Source organism: Bufo bufo, chromosome 4 (genome assembly GCF_905171765.1).
Source record: "Bufo bufo chromosome 4, aBufBuf1.1, whole genome shotgun sequence".
In the NCBI taxonomy this organism is placed as follows: Eukaryota; Metazoa; Chordata; class Amphibia; order Anura; family Bufonidae; genus Bufo; species Bufo bufo.
This window is the reverse complement of record NC_053392.1, coordinates 346,449,755-346,477,338: the sequence shown is the minus strand read 5'-3', so window position 1 is coordinate 346,477,338 and position 27,584 is coordinate 346,449,755. Positions and strand designations below refer to the sequence as shown.

Below are 27,584 nucleotides of genomic sequence, written 5' to 3'. Positions count from 1 at the left end.
GTTAATTTTGTAAAGTATTAAAACATTTTTTAAAATAAAACAATAGTTTTTTTGGTTCAAATTTTTTTCTATGTCCTGGGTGGTAAGTAGATGTGTGATTTTTCTGGCATTGATTTCCTTCGTCGGTGATCAATACCAGAAAAAAATAAAAATAAAATTTCAATTCTACTGCAGTCTGAAAGGAGAGAAATCCGTTCAGGATGCATCAGGATGTCTTCAGTTCAGTCGTTTTGACTGATCAGACAAAAGATAAAAACATAGCATTCTGCGGTTTTATCTCTGGCAAACCAAAAAAAAAAAAGCTTGCTTGAATGCCGGATCCAACATTTTTCCCATAGGAATATATTATTGACAGATCCTGACCCAGACTGAAAAAAGTGTAAAAATTGGGCTACAATTAGGGCATTTACACCAAGTCACATTGTTGACCCTTTTTTAGGGGTCTGGTTCAGGTCCTGGACGCTCTTCACCAGGGGCCCAAACAGGGTCTGTTTGAAAAGAGTAATCGGATCCCGGATGTGATGCCTTTGCTTTGTCTTTCATTCTCTGTAGTAATTCTTGCATTTCCTTTGACGAAAAAATACACAAAATAAAGTAATTTCGTAAGTGCCATTTCACAGATACCAAGGGCTAGTGAACTAAATATCTCATACCTCATCATCTTCTTGATCCTTATGCACAGAACTTGTTGTCACATTCATCTACTGTATATTGTCTTCCGTCTCAGAAATCTGAGTTGAATTTTTTTTTTTCTCATTGTAAACATTTTATTACAATAGACAGTGTATTATTATACAGCATGGAATGGTGTTACTTATCACTATTGTAATGGATGGCGTACCCCAGGTTGCGTATCCCTTCTTTATGTTATGGTACGCCTTTTGACATTTTATAGATATTTTGCTGACTGGGGGAGGGAATAGACAGATGTAGCAGAGCTGAACTGAATGGAACGGAACCCTTTGCTTGTGGGGGAGGAGAAGACAGATGTAGCAGAACTGTATATTCATGTATACAGATACAAGACCCACGGTTTATACACCCGGGTAGTCTATATCGACTAGATCAGTGTTTGGTTGTCCTCCAGCAATGCGACCAAACCGATTGATATGCTGCAGCTACTACATCAGTCTTTTCCCCTCCTCCACCAGCAATGTGGCTGTCTGGCTACATACCTTGCCCCGCTGTATATAGTAGACAGAAACAGAAATATACCCCACTAACTAAAGTAAGGTGCTACATCAACATACACAGCTCTGCTGTGTGAAAATGCTGCAGTCATGTGTAGGCTGATGCAGCAGCTTGCTAAACTGGTATAAGTGGGTCGTTTTTAATCTATGACATACAGCAGGGAAGCAGAGCTCTATGTACAAAGCTATATTGCTGGCTGGGGGAGGGGAATAGACAGATGTAGCAGAGCTGAACTGAACGGAACCCTTTGCTTGTGGGGGAGGAGAAGACAGATGTAGCAGAACTGTATATTCATGTATACAGATACAAGACCCACGGTTTATACATCACTATATTAGTGGAAAAATATATACACCAACTATATTAGATAAATATCGGCATCAGTGCTGGTCAGTGGGGGGTGGTCATGTTTTGTGGGAGTCAAATGCACAAATCATATGGAGACTACATGACTTGTGGGCTAATGTGTAGTAGTGAATTATTGTTTAGCTCCACAGAATGGTTTTGTAAAAAATAAGACAGCTTCTGTGTGTAAAACTGTACTAGACTGCAGGAAAGTGACCTTTTTCTGTGTAAATAAACTTACCATTGCTGTGAGAGTGATGGTTTCCACAGCAGAAGTGATTAGCTTCACAGAGATGCCAGAGTGATGAGTCATACAAACCTCATGAACAGAGCTCTGTGTGATGTCATAAGGAGGCGTGGCCAGCCTTAGAAGCTGAGAAGCAGGAAGTGAAATTCAGAGCTGCTGCAGGTATTATTATTATTATTTATTATTATTATTGAAGCGCCATTCATTCCATAGCGCTGTACATATGAGAAGAGGTATACATACATAATTCAGACAATTGCACTAATCATAAACAAGACAAGTTACAAACTGGTACAGAAGGAGAGAGGGCGCTGCCCGTGAGGGCTTACAATCTACATGGTATGGGAGAAGGACACAGTAGGTGCGGGTGAAGTTGGTCATGGCGGTATAGAGGCAGCAGGGTCACTGGTTGTAGGCTTGTCTGAAGAGGTGGGTTTTCAGGTTTCTTTTGGAGGATTCCACTGTAGGTGAGAGTCTGATATGTTGGGGTAGCGAGTTCCAGAGTGTGGGGGATGCACGGGAGAAATCTTGGAGGCGATTGTGGGAAGAGGTGATAAGAGGAGAGGAGAGAAGGTCTTGTGAGGATCGGAGAGTGCGTGTGGGGATGTATCGGGAAAGTAGCTCAGAGATGTAGGGAGGGGACAGGTTATGGACGGCCTTGTATGTATTTGTTAGTACTTTGAAGTGAATTCGCTGGGCAATGGGGAGCCAGTGAAGGGATTGGCAGAGGGGAGAGGCAGAGGAGTAATAGGGTGAGAGGTGAATTAGTCGGGCAGAAGAGTTGAGGATAGATTGGAGGGGTGCGAGAGTGCTAGATGGAAGGCCACAGAGGAAAGTGTTGCAGTAGTCTAGGCGGGAGATGATGAGGGCATGTACAAGCATTTTCGCAGATTCAAAGTTAAGGAAAGCACGGATGCGGGAGATGTTTTTGAGTTGGAGGCGGCAGGTGGTGGAAAGTGCTTGGATGTGCGGTCTGAAGGAGAGGGCAGAATCCGAGGTCACTCCAAGGCAGCGGACTTGGTTGACTGGGGAGAGTGTGCAGCCATTGATCGTGATAGATAGGTCTGTTGGGGGGGTTGAGCAAGATGGGGGAAAGAGGATGAATTCTTTTTTATCCATGTTAAGTTTTAGAAAGCGAGAGGAGAAGAAGGATGATATAGAAGATAGACATTGTGGGATTCTGGATAGTAAGGTGGTGATGTCTGGACCAGAGAGGTAGATTTGTGTGTCGTCAGCGTAGGAGTGATACTGAAAGCCATTGGACTCTATGAGCTGTCCCAGGCCAAAAGTGTAGATAGAGAAGAGCAGGGTTCCTAGGACAGAGCCTTGCGGGACACCAACAGAGAGGGAATGAGACGAGGACGTGGTGCGGGAGTGGGAGACGCTAAACGTCCGGTCTTTTAGGTATGATGTTATCCAGGAGAGGGCCAGGTCAGTGATACCAAGAGATGAGAGAGTTTGCAACAGAAGGGAGTGGTCAACAGTGTCGAAGGCAGAGGACAGGTCAAGGAGAAGGAGGACAGAGTATTGTTTGGTTTTGGCTGTCAGTAGGTCATTGGTGACTTTGGTGAGGGCAGTCTCAGCTGAATGGTGGGGTCGGAAGCCAGTATGTAGGCGGTCAAAGAGGGAGCAGAAGGAAAGGTGAGAGGACAGTTCAGAATGGACAGGTAAGGATTAAATAGCAAGATGATAATACCCCTTTAAGCCTACTTCATTTTCATTCAGGCTTTTGGTGAAGTCAAAAAACTGTGCTTCAGTGCCGTCCCAAAAAAAATCTAAATGTCTTCTACAAAATGACTCCAAGACAATATGTGGTCAGTGTGGTGTACATTGTGTTCTGTGAAAACTATATGGTCTTCCCACCACCCTAAAAAAAAAGATTAAAAATGCACAAATTGTCCCCATTGCTGTCCTTTTTGTCTGTAAATAAAATTTCCCATCAAACATAAACTAATTATGAGTTAACAAAAACCATAAAAGTGACAAAACAAAGTGATTGAAATTGCGTCCCTTAAAGGGGTTATCCGAGTTATTTTTTTGTTTTTTCTATGTTCCTAACTGGACAAATGTAACAGCTTTCCAATTCACTCACTTTATCTCCAGTGGCTGGTTTCTCAGATTTCACTGAGGGTCACATGACCTGTGATGTCAGCTTCTCTCCCTGCTCTGATAAAGGTCGTTTACAAGCCTGTAAACGAGACGTCACTGTGCTGGCCACGCCCCCCTCCACTGCCGTCTACTCTCTGCTAGGATTCTTAACCCCTTCAGCTGCACAGCTCTGCAAGCAGTAAGAGACAATTCTGGGCACATGATCTGACATACTAGAGAGAGCATTACACAAAAAGGTAGGGGGAAGATCCTGTGTGTATTAGCAGTGTCATTATACAGGTGGGACATGTAGTCCTACACATACAACAGCTCTTGTATCCACTCCCTTAGCAGTGTCATTATACAGATGGGACATGTAGTCCTACACATGCAACATGCTGCAGAGTCTCCCAGCACTCAGGGCAGCTCTTGTATTCACTCCCTTAGCAGTGTCATTATACAGCTGGGACTTGTAGTCCTACACATACAACATGCTGCAGAGTCTCCCAGCAGTCAGACATGTCACTCAGGGCAGCACTTGTATTCACTCCCTTAGCAGAGCAGGGGGAGGGGCAGAGATGGTTTTTATTGCATGTAAACAAAGGGCCAGAAAAGAACCAGGGAAATGAGGAAAAATAAATATTTTTTTTGCATAAAACTTGCTTAGCTCAGTTATATATCAGATTTTCAGTGCTATATTATTTTTTTTCATAACTCGGACAACCCCTTTAAGTATTGAGGAAGAACTCTACCACCTTTATTCCGAGTTCATGTTGGATACCCGTGTTAGAGCCTCTACATCCAGACTCATTATGAACGTATTTGAGTGAATTTGTATATCCTGGAGTTTCACAACAGTGTCTTTGGTGTCTTTTACAAAGGAAGTAAGGGTCTGGACGAACGGTGAGATGATTTGATCTACATACTCACTGATTCCTTCACACCGGTTCTGATTACCGGAGACTATTGGTCTTCCAGGAATTGGTCTACGCTTTTTATAAACCTTAGGTATTGTGTAAAATGTTGCAATTGTTGGACATGATTTGAATAAAACCTTAAATTCCTCTTTTGTAATTAGTTGTCTTTCTTTTGCTTCTAGAAGCAAGGGACACAGTTAGTCTTGTAAAGCAATGAATAGGAGTTAGAGACAGTGCAGATAAGGCTACTTTCACACTTGCGTTAGGTGCGGATCCGTCTGGTATCTGCACAGACGGATCCGCACCTATAAATGCATACGATGGTATCCGTTCAGTGGGGATCCGTCTGCATAACAGCTTTTTCAGATCTGAGTTTTCACTATTTTGAAAACTCAGATCCGACAGTATATTCTAACACAGAGGCGTTCCCATGGTGATGGGGACGCTTCAAGTTAGAATATACTAAGAACTGCCCCCCAGCAGGGGGCAGTTATGTACACAGTTCTTAGTATATTCTAACTTGAAGCGTCCCCATCACTATGGGAACGCCTCTGTATTAGAATATACTGTCGGATCTGAGTTTTCACGATCTAACTCAAATCCGATGGTATATTCTAACATAGAGGCGTTCCCATGGTGATGTGAGGTATGTCAACCACATGGGCGGCACTCGCTCCGCTTTGCTGGCTCGTTTGGCAAAAGACTTTTGCAACTATTGTTTTTCCAAAAATCTGCTCGTCCGGGCAGACTATCTTCCGGGCCTCCACAATATCGAGGCAGATTGGAGCTCTCGCCACTGGTCGGACAGCAGCGATTGGAAGCTCAAGGTAGAGGTCTTCTCTGCTATCTGTTCTCTGTGGGGCCCGTTGTCCGTCGACCTTTTTGCATCCCGGCTCAACGCCCAACTCCCGCGGTTTTACAGTTGGCGGCCGGATCCGGCGGCGGAAGCAGTGGACGCATTTCTCCAGGATTGGTCCAACTCACTTCTCTACGCCTTCCCTCCATTTTCCCTGATCCCCAGGGTGCTCCTTCAAGTCAGGCGCCAATCGGCCGAGTTGGTTCTATTAACCCCGTTCTGGAGGTCTCAGGCATGGTTTCCCCAGCTCCTGGAATTGGCGGTGGATATCCCCAGGCTGTTGCCAGCGCTTCCGGATCTGGTGTTGGATCCCCATGGTCAGTCTCACCCCCTTCTGATGGAGGGCTCCTTACCCCTCCTGGCGTGGAGGATTTCGGGTTCCCCTGGGATCTCCAGGGACTTCCGATCTCGACTAGATGCACTAGACGATCATATCGATCCGCCTGGAAGGCTTGGGCTAACTGGTGCATGGAACGGGACCTGGATCCCGTATCAGCCCCTGTTTCAGACGTCCTTCGATACTTGACGTCATTGTTCAAGGAGGGTCGTGCTTATCGTACCATTAATGTGTACAGATCGGCCATTTCCTCAGCGCACCAGGGTTTTAATGGTTGCCTGGCTGGGCAACACCCGTTAGTATGCCGCCTGCTTAAGGGGGCTCGCCTATCTCGCCCTCCCAGACCTCGGTTTTCGTCCACTTGGGATGTCTCCTGTGTTCTGTCACTTTTTCCTTCTTGGCCTTCCAACACGGATCTCTACCTTCGCCAACTCTCGGCCAAGTCAGTTTCCCTCTTGTGTTTGGTATCCTGCAAACAGGTTTCCGACGTGCAAGCCTTGGATTTTGCCGCTAGGTCGTTTACTCAAGATGGGGTGACCTTTCACATCTCTAGACGCACTAAGACGTCATCACGCTTGGTTTCTTATCCGGCATTTCCGGCAAGACCAGCTTTGTGCCCGGTTGTCTGCCTTCGTTAATACGAGTCCAGAACGGTGGTTCACTGCTCTCTCGCCTGTTCCAACCTTTTCCTCTCGTATCGCTCCCCCTTTGCTCCGGTGTCTAGTACCACCTTGGCACATTGGGTCAAATGGATCCTTTCGCTCGCGGGCGTGGACACTTCCGTCTTTACGGCTCATTCCACACGTAGTGCTTCGGTCACCTCCATGATGGCTTCAGGGGCACGGTTGCAAGACATCTTAAGGGCGGCCGATTGGTCGCGCGAGTCCACTTTTCGGGATTTTTACTTTCGCCCGTCGCCTCATGTTTTCTCTACGGTGGTCATGCAGCTTTGAACTTGCAATACGAAGCCTCCGTGTCTGGGATAAAATTGTAGGATTTTACTAGTTCTACGACGTAAAGTCATGATTTTAGTAAGACACGGAGGCGAGTATTGACCGACCCTTTGGTTTTCTCCCGCCCTTGATTCCTTCTTGGGTATGGTAAGTACTTAATCTCAAGGGAAATGTTGAATTGCATGTTAGGATATTTGCACATGTTTCCAGCAGCGTGTCAGAGTATCCCTCTTTTGTGGGACGGTGTTGATTCGCCACGTTTTCTTTTCTTCCCTTTTAGGTTGATGCCTTCGGGATCCATTCTTTCGGAGTGTTCTTCGTTTCATCGCCATGCGGATAGTTCTACGTTGGCGAGTCACACCAGAATCGTTCTGTTTCCGGTTCATATGGTTCTAGTTCCAGTGGGTCGTTTGGAGTTCCACGGTTTCCGGATCTTAGTTCATTTGTTCGCATACAGTGGTTACAAAGAAAGAGGAGGACTGTTAGGCGGAGCTGGTTCTTATACTGGCTGGGTCAGGGGGGAGTGGCCTGTTGCCTTAGTCACTGATGTTTTTTCTCTTCCTGTGTCTGTTTGCTGCTATAACTTAAGTAAAGAAAGAGAAAGCAATACTCGCCTCCGTGTCTTACTAAAATCATGACTTTACGTCGTAGAACTAGTAAAATCCTACAATTTAAAGCTATGTCTTCTTGTAGCAGTTTTTCTTCTTTTAAATATTCTCTCCTCTTTTACCTTGTTGATTTTCTTTATGTATTTAAAAGTTTCTATCATATCCCCTCTGTCTTGTCTTTCTTCCAAGCTATATATGTTAAGGTCCTTTAATCTTTCCTGGTGAGTTTTATCCTGCAATCCACATGCTAGTTTAGTAGCTCTTCTCTGAACTCTCTCCAAAGTATCAATATCATTCTGGAGATATGGTCTCCAGTACTGAGCACAGTACTCCAAATGAGGTCTCACTAGTGCTCTGTAGAGCGGCATGAGCACCTCCCTCTTTCTACTGGTAATGCCTTTACCTATACACCCAAGCATTCTGCTAGCATTTCCTGCTGCTCTATGACATTGTCTGCCTACCTTTAAGTCTTCTGAAATAATGACCCCTAAATACCTTTCCTCAGATACTGAGGTTAGGACTGTATCACTGATTGTATATTCTGCTCTTGGGTTTTTACGCCCCAGGTGCATTATCTTGCACTTACCAACATTAGAATTTAGTTGCCAGATTTTTGACCATTCCTCTAGTTTTCCTAAATCCTTTTCCATTTGGTGTATCCCTCCAGGAACATCAACCCTGTTACAAATCTTTGTGTCATCAGCAAAAAGACACACCTTACCATCGAGGACTTCTGCAATTTCGCTGATAAAGATATTAAACAATATGGGTCCCAGAAAAGATCCCTGAGGTACCCCACTGGTAACAAGACCATGGTCTGAATATACTCCATTAACTACAACCCTCTGTTGTCTGTCCCTCAGTCACTGCCTAATCCATTCAACAATATGGGAGTCCAACAATATGGGAGTCCAAGCCCAAAGATATGGAGATACTAAATTTTTTTTTATTTTTTGGTTATGAAAAGATAATATAGTGTAAAACATAAATACATTTAAAAAAAGTAGACATATTAGGTATCGCCGCGTCCGTAAGAATCTTCTCTTATAAAAATACCCCATGACCTAACCCCTCAGATGAACACTGAAAAAATAAAATAAAATTGGTGCAAAAAAAGGTATTTTTTTTGTCACCTTATATCACAAAAATTGTAATAGCAAGCGATCAAAAAGTCACATGCCCCCAAAATAGTGCCAATAAAACCGTCCCCTCATCCCGCAAAAATTGAGCCCCTAGTTAAGATAATCGTCTAAAAAAAAAAAATTATGACTCTTAGACTATGGAGATACTAAAATTATTATTTTTTGTTTATAAAAAGATAATATAGTGTAAAACATAAATAAATAAAAATAGTAGACATATTAGGTATCGCTGCATCCGTAAGAATCTGCTCTATAAAAATACCCCATGACCTAACCCCTCAGATGAACACGGTCAAATTTTTTTTATAAAAACGGTGCCAAAACAGCAATTTTTGGGCAAATTTTCCATTTTATTATGTTTTTTTCCAGTCACAAAGCAAGGGTTAACAGTCAAACAATACTTAATATTTATTAACCTGATTCTGAAGATTACCCCATATGTGGTCGTAAACTGCTGTATGACCAAACGGCAGGGCGCAAAAGGAAAGGAACGCCGTATGGTTTCTGGAAGGCAGATTTTGATGTCCTTTTTTTTTGGCACCATGTCCCATTTGAAACCCCCCTGATGCACCCCTAGAGTAGAAACTCCATAAAAGCGACCCCATCTAAGAAACTAAACCCCTCAAGGTATTCAAAACTGATTTTACAAACTTTCTTAACCCTTTAGGTGTTCCTCAACAGTTTATGGCAAATGGAGATGACATTTCAGAATTTCTATTTTTGGTAACCGTACCTCACAAAAATGTAATATAGATAAACCAAAAAATCATATGTACCCTAAAAATAGTCCCAACAAAACTGCCACCTTATCCTGTAGTTTCCAAAATAATTTATACTCTAGGGGTGCATCAGGGGGGCTTCAAATGGGACATGGTATAAATAAACCAGTCCAGCAAAATCTGCCTTCCCAAAACCACACGGCGCACCTTTCCCTCTACGCCCTACCGTGTGCCTGTACAGTAGTTTACAGCCACATATGGGGGTGTTTCTGAAAACTACAGAAACGGGGCAATAAATATAGCATTTTTTTTGGCTGTTAACCCTTGCTTTGTTACTGAATAAAATGGATTAAAATGGAAAATTTGCCCAAAAATTTAAATTCTCAAATTTCATCTCCATTTGCCAATAACTCTTGTGCAACACCTAAAGGGTTAACGACGTTTGTAAAATCAGTTTTGAATACCTTGAGGGGTGTAGTTTCTTAGATGGGGTCACTTTTATGGAGTTTCTACTCTAGGGGTGCATCAGGGGGGCTTCAAATGGGACATGGTGTAAATAAACCAGTCCAGCAAAATCTGCCAAACCACACGGCGCACCTTTCCCTCTACGCCCTACCGTGTGCCCGTACAGTAGTTTACGGCTGTTTCTGCAAACTACAGAATCGGGGCAATAAATATAGCGTTTTTTTGGCTGTTAACCCTTGCTTTGTAACTGGAAAAAATGTATTAAAATGGAAAATTTGCCCAAAAATCTAATTATGAAAATTTATCTTCATTTTACATGAACTCTTGTGGAACACCTAAAGGGTTAATGACGTTTGTAAAATCAGTTTTGAATAGCTTGAGGGGTGTAGTTTCATTTTTGGGTGGTTTCTATTATGTAAGCCTCACAAAGTGACTTCAAACCTGAACTGGTTTCTAAAAATTGGGTTTTTGAAAATCTCTGAAAAATGTCAAGATTTGCTTGTAAACTTCTAAGCCTTGTAACGTCCCCAAAAACTAAAATGTCATTCCCAAAATGATCCAAACATGAAGTAGACATATGGGGAATGTAAAATAATAACTATGTTTTTAGGTATTACTATGTATTATAGAAGTAGAGAAATTGAAACTTTTTGTAAATTTGCTATTTTTTTATAAATAAAAAAGATTTTTTTTTACTTGATTTTACCAGTGTCATGAAGTACAATATGTGACGAAAAAACTATCTCAGAATGGCCTGGATAAGTCAAAGCGTTTTAAAGTTATCACCACATAAAGTGACACTGGTCAGATTTGCAAAAAATGGCCTGGTCCTTAAAGTGAAAATGAGCCCGGTCCCTAAGGGGTTAATACTTGGTTCCAAATCCATTGCATTCAATTACAGCCTGAAGTCTGGAAAGCATATACATCACCAGATGCTGGGTTTCCTCCCTGGTGATGCTCTGCCAGGCCTCTACTGCAACTGTCTATAGTTTCTATTTGTTCTTGGGGCATTTTCCCTTCAGTTTTGTCTTCAGCAAGTGAAATGCATGCTCAATCGGATTCAGGTCAGGTGATTGACTTGGCCATTGCATAACATTCCACTTCTTTCCCTTAAAAAAATCTTTGGTTGCTTTTGCAGTATGCTTTGGGTCATTGTCCATCTGCACTGTGAAGCGCCGTCCAATGAGTTCTGAAGCATTTGGCTGAATATGAGCAGATAATATTGCCCGAAACACTTCAGAATTCATCCGGCTGCTTTTGTCAGCAGTCACATCATCAATAAATACAAGAGAACCAGTTCCATTGGCAGCCATACATGCCCACACCATGACACTACCGCCACCATGCTTCACTGATGAGGTGGTATGCTTAGGATCATGAGCAGTTCCTTTCCTTCTCCATACTTTCCATCACTCTGGTACAAGTTGATCTTGGTCTCATCTGTCTATAGGATGTTGTTCCAGAACTGTGAAGGCTTTTTTAGATGTCGTTTGGCAAACTCTAAGCTGGCCTTACTGTTTTTGAGGCTCACCAATGGTTTACATCTTGTGGTGAACCCTCTGTATTCACTCTGGTGAAGTCTTCTCTTGATTGTTGACTTTGACACATATACACCTACCTCGTGGAGAGTGTTCTTGATCTGGCCAACTGTTGTGAAGGGTGTTTTCTTCACCAAGGAAAGAATTCTTCGGTCATCCACCACAGTTGTTTTCCATGGTCTTCCGGGTCTTTTGGTGTTGCTGAGCTCACCGGTGCGTTCCTTCTTTTTAAGAACGTTCCAAACTGTTGTTTTGGCGACGCCTAATGTTTATGCTATCTCTCTGATGTTTTTTTTGTTTTTTTTCAGCCTAATGATGGCTTGCTTCACTGATAGTGACAGCTCTTTGGATCTCATCTTGAGAGTTAACAGCAACAGATTCCAAATGCAAATAGCACACTTGAAATGAACTCTGGACCTTTTATCTGCTCATTGTAAATGGGATAATGAGGGAATAACACATACCTGGCCATGGAACAGCTGAGAAGCCAATTGTCCCATTACTTTTGGTCCCTTAACAAGTGGGAGGCACATATGCAAACTGTTGTAATTCCTACACCGTTCACCTGATTTGGATGTAAATACCCTCAAATTAAATCTGACAGTCTGCAGTTAAAGCACTTCTTGTTTGTTTCATTTCAATTATATTGTGGTGGTGTATAGAGCCAAAAATGTTAGAATTGTGTTGATGTCCCAATAGTTATGGAGCTGACTGTATATGTGTAATTTAATGTGTGTACTTATTATATAATATTTACTCATTTTGCTCACTAAAAGACATGAATGGTATAACTGCTTGTGTGCTATTAGCTTTGTTACAACGTGTTTACCTATAATTGTAAGGGTAATCTCACACTAGCGTTATTCTTTTCCAGCATTGAGTTCCGTCCTAGGGGCTTAATACCAGAAAAGAACTGATCAGTTTTATTCTAATGCATTCTGAATGGAGAGCAATCCGATCAGCATGCATCAGGATGTCTTCAGTCTTTTTGCCTTTTCAGGACGAAGATAATACCGCAGCATGCTGTAGTTTTATCTCCGTCCAAAATTCCGGAACACTTGCCGGAATGCTGGATCCGGCATTTTTTCCTATTGAAATGCATTAATGCCGGATCCGGCCCCTAGTGTTCCGGTAAAACAGATCTGGCATTGCGGTCTGCGCATGCTCAGACCGCAATAAAATGTGAAAATAAATAAATGCATAATCTGTTTTTCCGGATGACACCGGAGAGACGGATCCGGCATTTCAATGCATTTGTCAGACGGATCAGGATCCCGCGACGGAACTGCCTGACGGAATCCTCTGCCGCAAGTGTGAAAGTACCTTAACATATTGTAGATAATTAGATACCATTTTACTAGTAATTCCAAATGGCATCCAGGTAATTCCAACAGATTCACATCATTTTTCTTGCAACTGTATTAAATAATAATATACACAGTTGTATGTGTATGTATGTGTATATATGTGTATGTGTATGTATTTTTTGGTTGTCTGCCATTCTTCCTTCATATATGGTTCCCCTAATTCAGGTTACATTTCTTAACAAGTCTCTGACTTTGCAGAGATGAGGGACAGAGTCTCATCACATTGCAGTTGCTTTGCTCTGAGTCCTTTATAAGGGCAGCAAGCATTAGATCTGTGATATAGAATTCTGCCCCCTAACTTATATATGTACTCATACATGATGTTGCTTCAACCGGTCTTCCCTGCTTCCTGCTTGTGATAGGTTTCTCATATATATCTATTATAAGCAGGAGAGAGCAGATCGAAATAGGATACACTAAATCTTCTGTACACAGGACACACAGGTTGTATTGCCAACTTATGTGAGACAGTTGTGAGATATTTTATGTACTCACCTACTATATCACAACACTTCCCATCCCTTTGATAGAGTGGAGACTTTATGTTCAACAGAACTCAATACATGAGGGGACACACTGAGGAACAAGAAGGAGGGATTTGACAATCAAATCCACAAGTAGTTGCAGGGACCGCGCTGATACCAGCAGTAATAGACACAATGCAGACTTCAACACACGCTCCAGCAGGCAGCTGTTATAAATCCACTCCTATGGACGTCTCCTGCAGCGTCTTGATAACAACCGAAAACTTCAATATACGGCACCAATTCCTTCACAAGACAAAGAGACACATAGCGCAATACCCAAGTGGTAAAAGTAAGTATCCAATTTGACAGATGATGATGCAATCCTGTAGTATACAGGAGATCAGTTGCACAGGAGAGCAAGGTTTAGACTACCGGTCAGACTGGGGGGCACATTACACAGTCGCCATAATGAAAGGATTCAAAATGTATGGGTGCACTTTGAATCCTTTCATTATGGCAACTGTGTAATGTGCCCCCCAGTCTGACCGGTAGTCTTAACCTTGCTCTCCTATGTAACTGATCTCCTGTATACTACAGGATTGCATCATCATCTGTCAAATCCCTCCTGTCAGCTTTCAGACCCCCTCCCCACCAAGCTCCTCCCTTCTTGTTCCTCATTGTGTCCCCTCATGTATAGAGATCTGTTCAGCACATAGTTACTGTGCACAATATGTATACATTTACCGATACCTGGAAAATCTGGATAGAAAGCCCATTGTGTCATATTCCACCACTAACCAAAATTGAAACACACAAAGAGACTTAGACTTTGTCAAATTAAATAATAAGATATTTTATTTATAACATTTTTAACATTGTTTTGGTATATAAAGGCCACAGTGTTTTTACGTTTCATATTATTAGACAATCAAAATTATTTAAATCATAAGAACCAATTAAATCCAAGACCTTGTCTAAGACCCAAACTAGTCCGCTCAAGGAGTGACTATTACCCCATATAAACACCATGACGATAAAAGAAGGGGGGGTGGGATGAGGGATTCTTCGCTGTCAACTGCTGAATGCACAGCAAGTAACTGAAATCTTCTTCTCTTACAGGTGACTCGTGGCGACCGTTACCAGCAGACCAATCACAATCTTCAAGCATCCACGAGGTCAAGTTCAGCCCAGCACACATTAGAGGTAAGTAAATAAACTTAACCCTTTCACTTCCACATACCTTTGCACATACCAAAAAGGGGTGGGTGTTTCCTGACACCATGTCCCCCCTTTTGTATTTGCAAAAGGTTATCTCATACTTCAGAGAATATGGTTAATCCCTTAGGAATAGGTAACTAGCCCTGTTGAGGAAGGGTTGAGGCGTATGCATATATACCCATGCATGCATGCAGACAAGTGCATGCGTGTATGGTATATATGCATACAGTGACCACCATATCATAAGATGATGTGCGCAGATGTGCCCAACATCTGCGCACGTCTGCCCATGGTGGCCCACAGGGGCTCATGGTGGCCCCTGTGGGAAATATGTGCCTCCTTTATAGGTCCCTTACTCCCCTTAGTGTATATATATATATATATATATATATATAGCGGTGCCCCCTGTAGCTGTGTCCCATTCATCTGTGCCCCCTTTAGCTGTGCCCCCTTCTATGATCTATATATATATATATTCATCTGTGTCTTATAGGATATTCCCCCCCTCTCCCTACAGGGAGTGCAGAATTATTAGGCAAGTTGTATTTTTGAGGATTAATTTTATTATTGAACAACAACCATGTTCTCAATGAACCCAAAAAACTCATTAATATCAAAGCTGAATATTTTTGGAAGTAGTTTTTAGTTTGTTTTTAGTTTTAGCTATTTTAGGGGGATATCTGTGTGTGCAGGTGACTATTACTGCGCATAATTATTAGGCAACTTAACAAAAAACAAATATATACCCATTTCAATTATTTATTTTTTACCAGTGAAACCAATATAACATCTCAACATTCACAAATATACATTTCTGACATTCAAAAACAAAACAAAAACAAATCAGTGACCAATATAGCCACCTTTCTTTGCAAGGACACTCAAAAGCCTGCAATCCATTGATTCTGTCAGTGTTTTGATCTGTTCACCATCAACATTGCGTGCAGCAGCAACCACAGCCTCCCAGACACTGTTCAGAGAGGTGTACTGTTTTCCCTCCTTGTAAATCTCACATTTGATGATGGACCACAGGTTCTCAATGGGGTTCAGATCAGGTGAACAAGGAGGCCATGTCATTAGATTTTCTTCTTTTATACCCTTTCTTGCCAGCCACGCTGTGGAGTACTTGGACGCGTGTGATGGAGCATTGTCCTGCATGAAAATCATGTTTTTCTTGAAGGATGCAGACTTCTTCCTGTACCACTGTTTGAAGAAGGTGTCTTCCAGAAACTGGCAGTAGGACTGGGAGTTGAGCTTGACTCCATCCTCAACCCGAAAAGGCCCCACAAGCTCATCTTTGATGATACCAGCCCAAACCAGTACTCCACCTCCACCTTGCTGGCGTCTGAGTCGGACTGGAGCTCTCTGCCCTTTACCAATCCAGCCACGGGCCCATCCATCTGGCCCATCAAGACTCACTCTCATTTCATCAGTCCATAAAACCTTAGAAAAATCAGTCTTGAGATATTTCTTGGCCCAGTCTTGACGTTTCAGCTTGTGCGTCTTGTTCAGTGGTGGTCGTCTTTCAGCCTTTCTTACCTTGGCCATGTCTCTGAGTATTGCACACCTTGTGCTTTTGGGCACTCCAGTGATGTTGCAGCTCTGAAATATGGCCAAACTGGTGGCAAGTGGCATCTTGGCAGCTGCACGCTTGACTTTTCTCAGTTCATGGGCAGTTATTTTGCGCCTTGGTTTTTCCACACGCTTCTTGCGACCCTGTTGACTATTTTGAATGAAACGCTTGATTGTTCGATGATCACGCTTCAGAAGCTTTGCAATTTTAAGAGTGCTGCATCCCTCTGCAAGATATCTCACTATTTTTGACTTTTCTGAGCCTGTCAAGTCCTTCTTTTGACCCATTTTGCCAAAGGAAAGGAAGTTGCCTAATAATTATGCACACCTGATATAGGGTGTTGATGTCATTAGACCACACCCTTTCTCATTACAGAGATGCACATCACCTAATATGCTTAATTGGTAGTAGGCTTTCGAGCCTATACAGCTTGGAGTAAGACAACATGCATAAAGAGGATGATGTGGTCAAAATACTCATTTGCCTAATAATTCTGCACTCCCTGTATACCTGAAACCAGGTGCATCGGTGTGAATGTCCCCCAAGCATTCACACAGATGCAATCTGGTTGATTGCATCAGAATGACCGGACTAAGGTCCGGTCATCCTGATAACTACAAAGGACTCGGATTCCACAGAATCTGAGTCCTTTGATATAATTGTCTCCAACGCTTCTGGAGATAATTATACATGATAGAAGGAAAGGAGAAGCCTCCCCTCCTTCTATTATGCGCATTCCGGCAGCGAAATTAACATCTCGCTGGCCGGAATGCAGAGTGCCACAGGCGGGAGATCAAAGGCATGTAAGTGCGGCCCCGATGCGCTCGTTTAGGAGACGCACGGGCCGGCGCAGTGACATCATTTCACTGCGCCGTCCCACGTGTCTCCAATGGTGACCCCCACATTATAGTGTCCTTGTTCGTGCCCCTGTTACTGTGCCCCTGATTTACCCTTGCCCCTGGTTAACCCTTACATTGTGGTATCTGTGTCCCTGATTAACCCTTGCCTTATTTGTACCCCTGTTACTGTGCCTTGTTTTGTACCCCTGATCCTGTGCCCCTGATCTACCCGGTCCCTGATTACCCTTACATTGTGTTGTCCCTGATTCTGTGCCCCTGATATACCAATCCTTGTTGTGTTTGTGGTCTGCTTACACCCCTGTAAGACCACCGTTAACCCTCGTCGTACCCCATAGGGATAGTAAATAGAATCAGGTGGGTGTGCTGTTGATATTTGTGTGTGTATGGTATAGCTAGTTTGTGGGTGGAAGCCGGGAACGTGTAGGGTAGTTTAGTACTGTATATTTAGTGTTGTATTAGTGTATTGCGTACATAATGTACTAGGTGTTAATAAATATCTTACTTACTAGTAACTATCTGTGTAACGAGTAGTCATTGGTGATAGTTAGTCCAGTAAGGCGCATGCAGTTAGTTTAGTGAGTAACGTAAGGTGTAGTGAAGGTATTGTATATATATAAAAGTATAAATAGGCGGAGTCATCAATAGACGGCCCCTCCTATTTATGAATATTAATCATTGATATTTGCATAAATATTAACGACTAATATTCTCCCTTTACAAGCCCGCACAAGTATTTAGTCTTCCTTATGTTTGGTTACCATCTCCCTGATTGTTTAGATAGTAAGTTTCCTATACATTCTTTAGATTCCTTTCTGTGATTTACTTTTTTACTTCCTTTTCCCCTCCTATACCCTTCGCACCCCGTGCCTCATTAATGCTTTCCTACCTCCCATACAATGACAATTACCTGAAAGGTTGGTGATTTTGGTTTGGCGGTGACCTATGGGAATTTCTATTACCACAAGCTGCAGGGAAGAACACACACCTCTCTCGCAATAAAGTTTGTTCTTTATCACATTGTCTATGAGCTCTTCACTGGTGCTTAGAAAATGAAACAACTTTGAGTACACGACCTGTACAGTTTCATATAAGCTGTGACCAAATCACTATATACCATTGAAAATTACATGTAATTATTTTTTTACTTCTGTATTACCATAGTATTGTCATTGAAGTGTTTTTTACATTTTCCCTGTATTAAAGTTTTTTGTTTTCAATAAAAATGATTGTCTCCCAAATGTATCGGTGAGCTATGATGAGTTTGCATTATTTGTCAATAACGCCTTTTTACTGACATACACATAGGATGCTTTAGCTAAACAGCTGGCTTTAATCAATCATCACATGTACCCAAAATGGTGCATTAAAAACTAGAACTTGTCCTGCAAAAAATAAGACCTCATACATAGTAACATAGTACATAAGGCCGAAAAAAGACATTTGTCAATCCAGTTCGGCCTGTTATCCTGCAAGTTGATCCAGAGGAAGGCAAAAAAAAACCTGTGAGGTAGAAGCCAATTTTCCCCACTTTAGGGGAATAAAAAATTCCTTCCCGACTCCAATCATGCAATCAGAATAACTCCCTGGATCAACGACCCCTCTCTAGTAGCTATAGCCTGTAATATTATTACGCTCCAGAAATACATCCAGGCCCCTCTTGAATTCCTTTATTGTACTCACCATCACCACCTCCTCAGGCAGAGAGTTCCATAGTCTCACTGCTCTTACCGTAAAGAATCCTCTGCTATGTTTGTGTACAAACCTTCTTTCCTCCAGACGCAGAGGATGTCCCCTCGTCACAGTCACAGTCCTGGGGATAAATAGATGATGGGATAGATCTCTATACTGACCCCTGATATATTTATACATATTAATTAGATCTCCCCTCAGTCGTCTTTTTTCTAACGTGAATAACCCTAATTTTGATAATCTTTCAGGGTACTGTAGTTGCCCCATTCCAGTTATTACTTTAGTTGCCCTCCTCTGGACCCTCTCCAGCTCTGCTATGTCTGCCTTGTTTACAGGAGCCCAGAACTGTACACAGTACTCCATGTGTGGTCTGACTAGCGATTTGTAAAGTGGTAGGACTATGTTCTTATCACGGGCATCTATGCCCCTTCTGATGCAACCCATTATCTTATTGGCCTTGGCAGCAGCTGCCTGAAACTGTTTTTTGCAGCTTAGTATGCTGTTTATTAAAACACCTAGATCCTTTTCCATGTCAGTGTTACCGAGTGTTTTATCATTTAGTATGTACGGGTGACTTGCATTATTTCTTCCCATGTGCATAACTTTACATTTGTCAGTGTTAAACCTCATCTGCCACTTATCTGCCCAAGCCTCCAATCTATCCAGATCCCTCTGTAGTAGTATACTGTCCTCTTCAGTGTAAATTACTCTACACAGTTTAGTGTCATCTGCGAAAATGTATACTTTACTATGCAATCCTTCTACAAGATCATTAATAAATATATTGAAGAGAATAGGGCCCAATACTGACCCCTGAGGTACCCCACTAGTGACAGTGACCCAATCTGAGTGTGTACCGTTAATAACCACGGTTTTCTATCATTGAGCCAGTTACTTACCCACATACAGACGTTTTCTCCCAGTCCGAACATTCTAATTTTATATACTAACCTTTTATGTGGTACAGTGTCAAATGCTTTGGAGAAGTCCAGATATACGACATCCATTGATTCGCCGCTGTCAAGTCTAAAACTTACCTCCTCATAGAATTGATTAAATTACTTTGGCATGACCGATCCCTCACGAAGCCATGCTGATATGGCGTTATTTGCTTATTTCCGTTGAGATGCTCTAACATAGCATCTCTCAGAAAACCTTCAAACAGTATACCCACAACAGATGTTAAACTTACCGGCCTATAGTTTCCAGGCTCTGTTTTTGGACCCTTTTTGAATATTGGCACCACATTTGCCATGCGCCAATCCTGTGGGACATTCCCTGTCAGTATAGAGTCCGCCAATATCAGAAATAAGGGTCTGGCTATGGCATTACTTAATTCCCTAAGGATACGGGGGTGTATGCCATCCGGTCCTGGTGATTTGTCTATTTTAATCTTTTTAAGTCGCTGATGTACTTCTTCCTGGGTCAGACAGGACACTTTTAATGGGGAATTTATTTTTACATTCTGCATGTCATCTGACAGTTTATTTTCCTCAGTGAATACATTGGAGAAAAAAATATTTAACAGCTTTGCTTTCTCCTCGTCGCTCTCTCTGCGACTCCCCCCTCATTACTCTTTAAAGGGCCGACACCTTCAGATTTATACTTTTTAACATTTATATAATTGAAGAACATTTTAGGGTTAGTTTTACTCTCTTTGGCAATTAATCTCTTGGTCTCTAGTTTGGCCGCTTTTATTTGTTTTTTACATGTTCTATTTTTTTCCTTATAGTTTTTCAGTGCTTCCGTGCTACCCTCCTGTTTTAGTGATTTATATGCTTTCTTTTTGTCATTTATTGCTTTCTTTACAGTTCTGTTTATCCACATTGGTTTATTTTTGTTCCTTAACCTTTTATTCCCATACGGTATGTACCTCTCACAATGAGATTTTAGGATCCTTTTAAAGATATCCCATTTTGTGGCTGTATTTTTATTTTTGAGGACTTTGTCCCAGTTAGTTAGGCCTATGGCCTCTCTTTGTTGGCTAAATTTAGCTTTTTTAAAGTTTGGTATTTTTGTTCCTCTCTGTAGAAACGCTCTTTTGAATGATAATTGGAAGGTTATTACTTTATGGTCACTATTTCCCAGGTGTCCACCAACCTGCACGTCTGTTGTTCTGTCAGGCCTATTGGTTAATACTAAGTCGAGTATGGCCGTCCCTCTAGTCGGGTCCTGAACCAGTTGGGAGAGGTAATTGTCTTTGGTTATTGCCAAGAACCTGTTTCCCTTATGAGCTATACAAGATTCAGTTTCCCAGTCTATATCTCGGTAGTTGAAGTCCCCCATAATAACCACCTCATTATGATTTGCCGCCTTGTCTATCTCGTTTAGTAGTAGATTTTCTGTGGACTCTGGTATATTAGGTGGTTTATAGTAAACTCCTATTAGTAATTTATTGTTGTTTTTAGCTCTATGTATCTCTACCCACAGTGACTCCACATGTTCATGTCCCTCACTTATATCTTCACGGAGTGTGGGCTTTAGACAGGACATTACATAAAGGCAGACCCCTCCCCCTCTCCAGTTTTGACGATCCTTTCTAAACAGACTGTAACCTTGTACATTAACTGCCCAGTCATAGCTATCATCCAGCCATGTCTCAGTTATTCCCACTATGTCATAGTCCTCCTCACACATCACTAATTCCAGCTCCCCAGTTTTATTAGTCAGGCTTCTGGCATTAGTATACATACATTTGAGAGGTTTATGTATATTTTTTACCCTACACCTTTCCTTCTGAACTGTTCTAGTCCCTCCTTCCATTCCTCTCCCAGTCCCACTACCTTGCCCCCGGTCTCTATCTGCACTATCTTCACCTCCTATAGTGTAATTACCCTCCCCCCCAGTCCCTAGTTTAAACACTCCTCCAACCTTCTAGCCATCTTTCTCCCCAGCACAGCTGCCCCTTCCCCATTGAAGTGCAGGCCGTCCCTACAATAGAGCATGTAGCCGATAGAGAAGTCGGCCCAGTTCTCCAGGAACCCAAACCCCTCCTTCCTACACCAGTTCTTGAGCCACTTGTTAATCTCCCTAATCCCCCACTGCCTTTCTTGTGTGGCTCGTGGTACAGGCAGTATTTCGGAAAATACTACCTTTGAGGTCCTTGCCCTAAGCTTTTGACCTAAATCCCTGAAATCATTTTTAAGGACTCTCCACCTACCTCTAACTTTGTCATTGGTTCCAATATGGACCATGACCGCTGGATCTTCTCCAGCCCCTCCCAGTAATCTGTCAACCCGATCCGCGATGTGTCGAACTCTAGCGCCAGGAAGACAGCACACTGTTCGGCGATCACGGTCTTTGTGACAGATTTCCCTATCTGTTCCCCTAATAATGGAGTCTCCCACTACCAGCACCTGTCTGGCCTGCCCTGCTCTCCTGTTTCCCTGCTTACTGGAGCTGACATTCCCCTGACTGGCAGAGGAAGTGTCCGGCTGCAGCAGTGCTGTCCCTGGACTCACATCCCCCTCATCTACCAAACGTGCAAACTTGTTGGTGTGTGTCAGATCAGGGCTAGCCTCCCTGGCACTCTTCCCTCTACCCCGCTTTCTAACTGTTACCCAGCTAGCTACCTCACTTTCCTCAGCCTCCTCTCTGTCACCCTCCCCCTCATCTACCCCAAAGAGTGCTTGCTCGGTGAGAAGCAAACTGTTTTGCAAATTGTCAATGCCTCTCAGTGTTGCAACTTGCCCGTTTAGAGACTCGATTAGCGATTCCAAACGGGTAATTTGCTCACATCTTGAACAAAGATATACACCCTCGAACGGCTGTTCCAGGACTGCATACATCATGCAAGATGTGCACTGGATTGCGTTGTCAATTGTGCAACACATACTAAATGGGGATAACAACAGTAAAAAAGTAAAACAGTAAATATGATTTAGAATTAGACCCTGTCTGCTGTAGTTGAAGGACTACCTAGAATTAAGCCAACAACACACAAGGAAATTATAACCAACCTTAGTTTCCAACTCCTTTTTTTTAACTCCACTTAATAAGAAGCCCACTTACTAGAGCAAGCCTCAGGAAGAGCAGGCTCTAGAGAGTCTAGTGGTTCAATTTATAGCACCTGGTTGCCCAGGCCACTCCCCTTAATCAAGCAGAGAAAAAAAATGGGTTTAAATGGCAACACCCAGCAGAGAAAAAAAAAAAGTTTTAAATGGCTCATACAAGTACATTGATGAAAAAACAAAAAAGTTATAGCTCTTGCAATGCAATTTAAAAACAAATGTGCGTGGTAACTAAGGGGTTAAAAAAAACATATTTTTATGGAGGGTGGAGGCACATTGAACCTTCGACCCTGGAGAAGGTACAACCCATCAACAGCTCTGTTTCTAAGTTCATTTCAGGACAAGATTGTTAGATCAAATTACAATCTTACATTTTCTGCCTAACTATCACTGCTTAACCAGAACAGAGGAAACACATGTTCCTAACCGGTAATAAGAGATTATTTTTTGTTATAAACGTTACTCTGAAATATATACAGTTGATGCATTTTTTGTTTTAAGGAAGCACAATGGAAACGGATGCACTTGAAGCCCTGAACGCTCTATGGTTTGAACATAAAGGGATATATTTTGATGCCAGTTTAACATCACCAGAAATCATAGATTCTATAAAGCACATGGAAATAAGGGACAGCGATGTGTTTCTTGTCACTTACCCAAAATCAGGTAAGTTCACAGGTTGAAATGTTTTTTTTGTTTGTTTTGTTTTTGGTGTAGTCTGTTATAGAGAAGCTTACATATAATATACAATTATAGAAAACATTACTTTAATGTAACCTGTCTCTCCTCAGAAGGCACACCATTAACAACAACACCTAGGTGTCAGTTCATCAGCCTAGCCTAGGCCATGTGAGGTCCCGTTCTTCCGTCACATAGCCTACGCATTACTCAGCCCCATTGAAGTAAATAGGGCTCGGCTGTGACACCAAACACTGCTGTTGGACAATGTATGTAACGCTGTGCTTGGTGAGCTGAGGGAGGGCTGCAGTGCTACTGAAAGTAATGGTGACTTCTTACACAGCTGATCTGCAGATGTCCTCGGTGTCAGACCTCCAACGATTAGATACTGATGACCTATCCAGACAATAGGTCATCAGTATAAAATCTCAGAAAAACCCTTTATGTCCAATCTTCAATAATTTATCTATCACGGTAGCTCTTTATGTGGCACTGTATCAAAGGCTTTGCAGATGTCCAAGTAGGCAAGGTCCATAGCACTATCTCCGTCCAACACTTTTGAAACACAGTCAAAGAAATTAATAGGATTAGTTTGCCATCTGCCCTTGGCGAATCCACGCTATTTTGGATCCAACAAGTTATACGTTTTGAGGTGGTCAACTACCTTTTTTTCAGGATGATTTCTATTATTTTTACTACTACTGAGGTCAAACTAACTGGTCTGCAGTCTCTGGCTTGTTTTCTGCTACCCTTCTTGTGGATAGGTACAATACAAGGGGCGTACATGGAAATCATGGGGCCCCATAGCAAAACTCAGAATTGGGGAGCCCCCCCTAATAAAATTTCAAATTATTAAAGCTGATTAGTGAGGGTGCAGGGTACATTAGGGGTTAAATAAATGGTTAGGCTGTGTTTACATCACGTTTTTGCCATACGTTTTTACGTATATGTTGGGGGGGAGGGGGAAAGGGAAAAATGCAGCACCCAACACTTTTCTATCCTGCAGAGTCCAGTAGAAAAAACGTATACGTTAACATATACCAGTCCCCATAGCTCTGTGTGCTTTTATTGTGTAAAAAAACCTATTTGATACATATGCAAATGAACCTGAGATGAGTCAGAGCTTGAAAATATGACTCTTCTCTGGTCACACAAGTAAGATATGACTCTTTTATGTTCATTTGCATAAAAGGCGGGAAGTACAAAAATGCATAATACTTATTGAATTCATCTGCAAATTAAATTAAAAGTGTAATTTATATGTTTAGGGTAACACAATGAGCATTTAGAAACGCTCAGTGAGGATAGCATAGTAGAGGCGACAGGTTCTCTTTAAGTTTTATTTATTTTTAGATAGGTGTAAAGTAGAGGAGAGCATTAGATCTCTGTCTTTGTTATTAACAGGCAGCAGAGCTGACCACTCTTAGTCATGTCCCATCCTTTCACCTCAGAGGTAGTCTATCTGGAGCATCCAGCACATGCCTCAGGTCCCATATGAAAGAATACGTATGCACTACAGTAAGCAGAGCTGAGGCTCCTGTTTGACCCTGACCCTAACAGCTGTAAATTCAGTCACCCTGAAAACAGCCCGTCTTCCTGTCAGCTCCTCTCACCTCAGCTCTGCTCCATCATGCAGAGCGCTTATGGTGCTGCTTCCTTCTGACCTCTCACCCAGCCTAGGAATAGTGTGAAGGAAGTGACTGGCAGTGCTGGGGGTAAACAACCATAGAGAAGTGCAGGAGGACCCAGAAGAGGGTAAGCATGTGGGACATCACTGCTGATAAAAGTAAATACAGGGCTGCTACTTTACCGCGCTGCTAGCTGTGGGAGCAAACTTCCACCAAAAACATCACAGAGGGGTGGGCACATCAGGCAGTGGAGGAAGCGGCTGCTCACTCTTCTCTCCCTCCCTCCTTCCAGCCCAGTCTGCTGTTATTTGCGCTGCGCATAGTGCCAAATAAAAATGTAAATATGTAATGGCACTGGGGCGTTTGGGGGGGACAATGGGCCCCTCATTGACACTGGGTCCGGGGCTGCCGACCCAAACGCCCTATTATAATCAGCCATTGCCGGTATTTATCGCTCTACTGTTACTAATGCAGTGTGTATTCAGGTAGGAAAGGGGGCGGAGCCATGCAGCCTGGCCGGGCCCCCTAACCTCACGGGCCCCATAGCCAGTGCGTGGTCTGCCTATATTGATGGTACGCCACTGGTACAATGTTGGCCATTCTCCAATTTCCAGGAACATCCCCCTGTCAAGAGGAACCAGTTAAAAAAGTCAGTAAGAGGAGCAGCAACTACAGATCAGAGTTCTGTACAGACTTCGAGGTGGACGCCATCTGCACCCATTGATTTGTCTGACTTCAAATGTGTCAATTCACCTATAACATCATCCTCCCAAAACCCTGGGGCTGAGACTCTAAAGCTAGCAGTAATGTCATGACCAATGACCATAATGTAATGATTTTCTAAAAAATACAGGATAAAAGTAACTATTCAAATGGTCAGTGACAGCCTTGTTCCCATCAATACATTTCAAATTTTTGTAAATATATTATCATAAGATTTGAGATTTGGAAAAAATAGACTTAACATGACTTAGGTGCATAAAGAGTTTACTAAACTTAGTTTTTTTTGCAGCCCCGTGAAAAACTGTTGCTACAGGAGGGAGGTGTTATCAGTCAGTTATAGGATTGTGATCCCATGTATTTGATTTGTACTGGACTCAATTGACGATTGTCTGTATTTGATGTGTTTGTTATGCTTTTTGCTAAATTAATAAATAAAAAGATACTATTAAAAAAAAGTTATAGGATTGTGTATAAGTGTGTAACATGAAATTCTGCCTAGTATATCACGTTAATACTCAGAGATATAATCATCCGCCACCCTGTGTATTATAAGATATGTATATTCTGTTTTCACAAACTTCAGTTCAACCCAAAAAAAAAATGAATTTGAACTGTGTGGAGATGCACCAACACAGATTTTTGCCAGGTATTTCATGATATCACTCGGAGATATAAACCATACTCTAGCTCACCTACTGAGTCTTTAATAATTAATCTGTTCTGTTATACATAGACTTACTGTGCATCAAACTTATTGTCAACAGATGGGCTAATATATAGGCACATTTACCTAGTTTACCTACTGAGCCTTTAATAATGTCTTCTGTTATATGTGGACTTACTGCATTAGACTCATTGTCAACAGGCAGTCTAATATATATGCGCATTTTTCTAGTTCATCTGCCACGCTATTCATACTTCTAAAACTTGATTCATCTGTTACATTATTGATTCAGTTACTGTATATTATGGCCAACAGACAGTTGCTTGGGCTCTCAAAGGGAATGAGCAGGGGCAAAACTGCTGCTGTAGCTGCTACAAGTAGCAGCAGAAGAAGAGGTGGTGGCAGCAGCAGCCACAGCAACAGGCTAGAGCTGCCACTGTCATCCTCTGGTCGTGTTTTGACTAACAATCTAGCTGTACTGGAATGGTTGACTCATTCTTCAACATCATCTTAGGTGACAACACATACGCAGAGCCAGGGGCGTAGCTAGAAATGCATGGGCCCCATAGCAAAAAAAATGATGGACCCCCCCGTGCCATCCACAGATCCCCCTCCCCTAAACAGTGCCATCCACAGATCCCCCCTCCCCTAAACAGTGCCATCCACAGATCTCCCTCTAAACAGTGCCATCCACAGATCCCCCCCCTAAACAGTGCCATCCACAGATCCCCCCTAAACAGTGCCATCCACAGATCCCCCCTAAACAGTGCCTTCCACAGATCCCCCCTCCCCTAAACAGTGCCATCCACAGATTTCCCCCCTAAACAGTGCCATCCACAGATCCCCCCTAAACAGTGCCATCCACAGATCCCCCCTAAACAGTGCCATCCACAGATCCCCCTAAACAGTGCCATCCACAGATCCCCCCTAAACAGTGCCACCCACAGATCCCCCTCCCCTAAACAGTGCCATCCACAGATCTCCCCCCTAAACAGTGCCATCCACAGATCCCCCCTAAACAGTGCCATCCACAGATCCCCCCTAAACAGTGCCATCCACAGATCCCCCCTCCCCTAAACAGTGCAATCCACAGATCCCCCCCCCTCATAACAGTGCAATCCACAGATCTCCTCCCTAAACAGTGCCATCCACAGATCCCCCCTAAACAGCGCCATCCACAGATCCCCCCTAAACAGTGTCATCCACAGATCCCCCCTAAACAGTGTCATCCACAGATCCCCCCTAAACAGTGTCATCCACAGATCCCCCCTAAACAGTGCCATCCACAGATCCCCCTAAAC

General features: G+C 42.6%; 1 protein-coding gene across 3 annotated transcripts in view; it reads left to right on the top strand.

Annotated features, from left to right (window-relative positions):
* Positions 1–1,901: 1,901 nt before the first annotated feature.
* LOC120998280 (amine sulfotransferase-like) overlaps positions 1,902–27,584 on the top strand; it is an 81,008-nt gene continuing 55,325 nt past the window's right edge. Inside the window, exons 1-3 of one of the 3 annotated variants that reach the window (XM_040428906.1) lie at positions 1,902–1,945; positions 14,360–14,443; positions 23,092–23,256. In XM_040428906.1, the coding sequence (XP_040284840.1) occupies positions 23,100–23,256 (157 nt within the window). In that variant the 5' untranslated portion in view covers positions 1,902–1,945; positions 14,360–14,443; positions 23,092–23,099. Of the gene's footprint in view, positions 1,946–14,359; positions 14,444–22,940; positions 23,020–23,091; positions 23,257–27,584 lie in introns of those variants that run through there. The other 2 variants (XM_040428904.1, XM_040428905.1) reach the window with 2 other exon arrangements.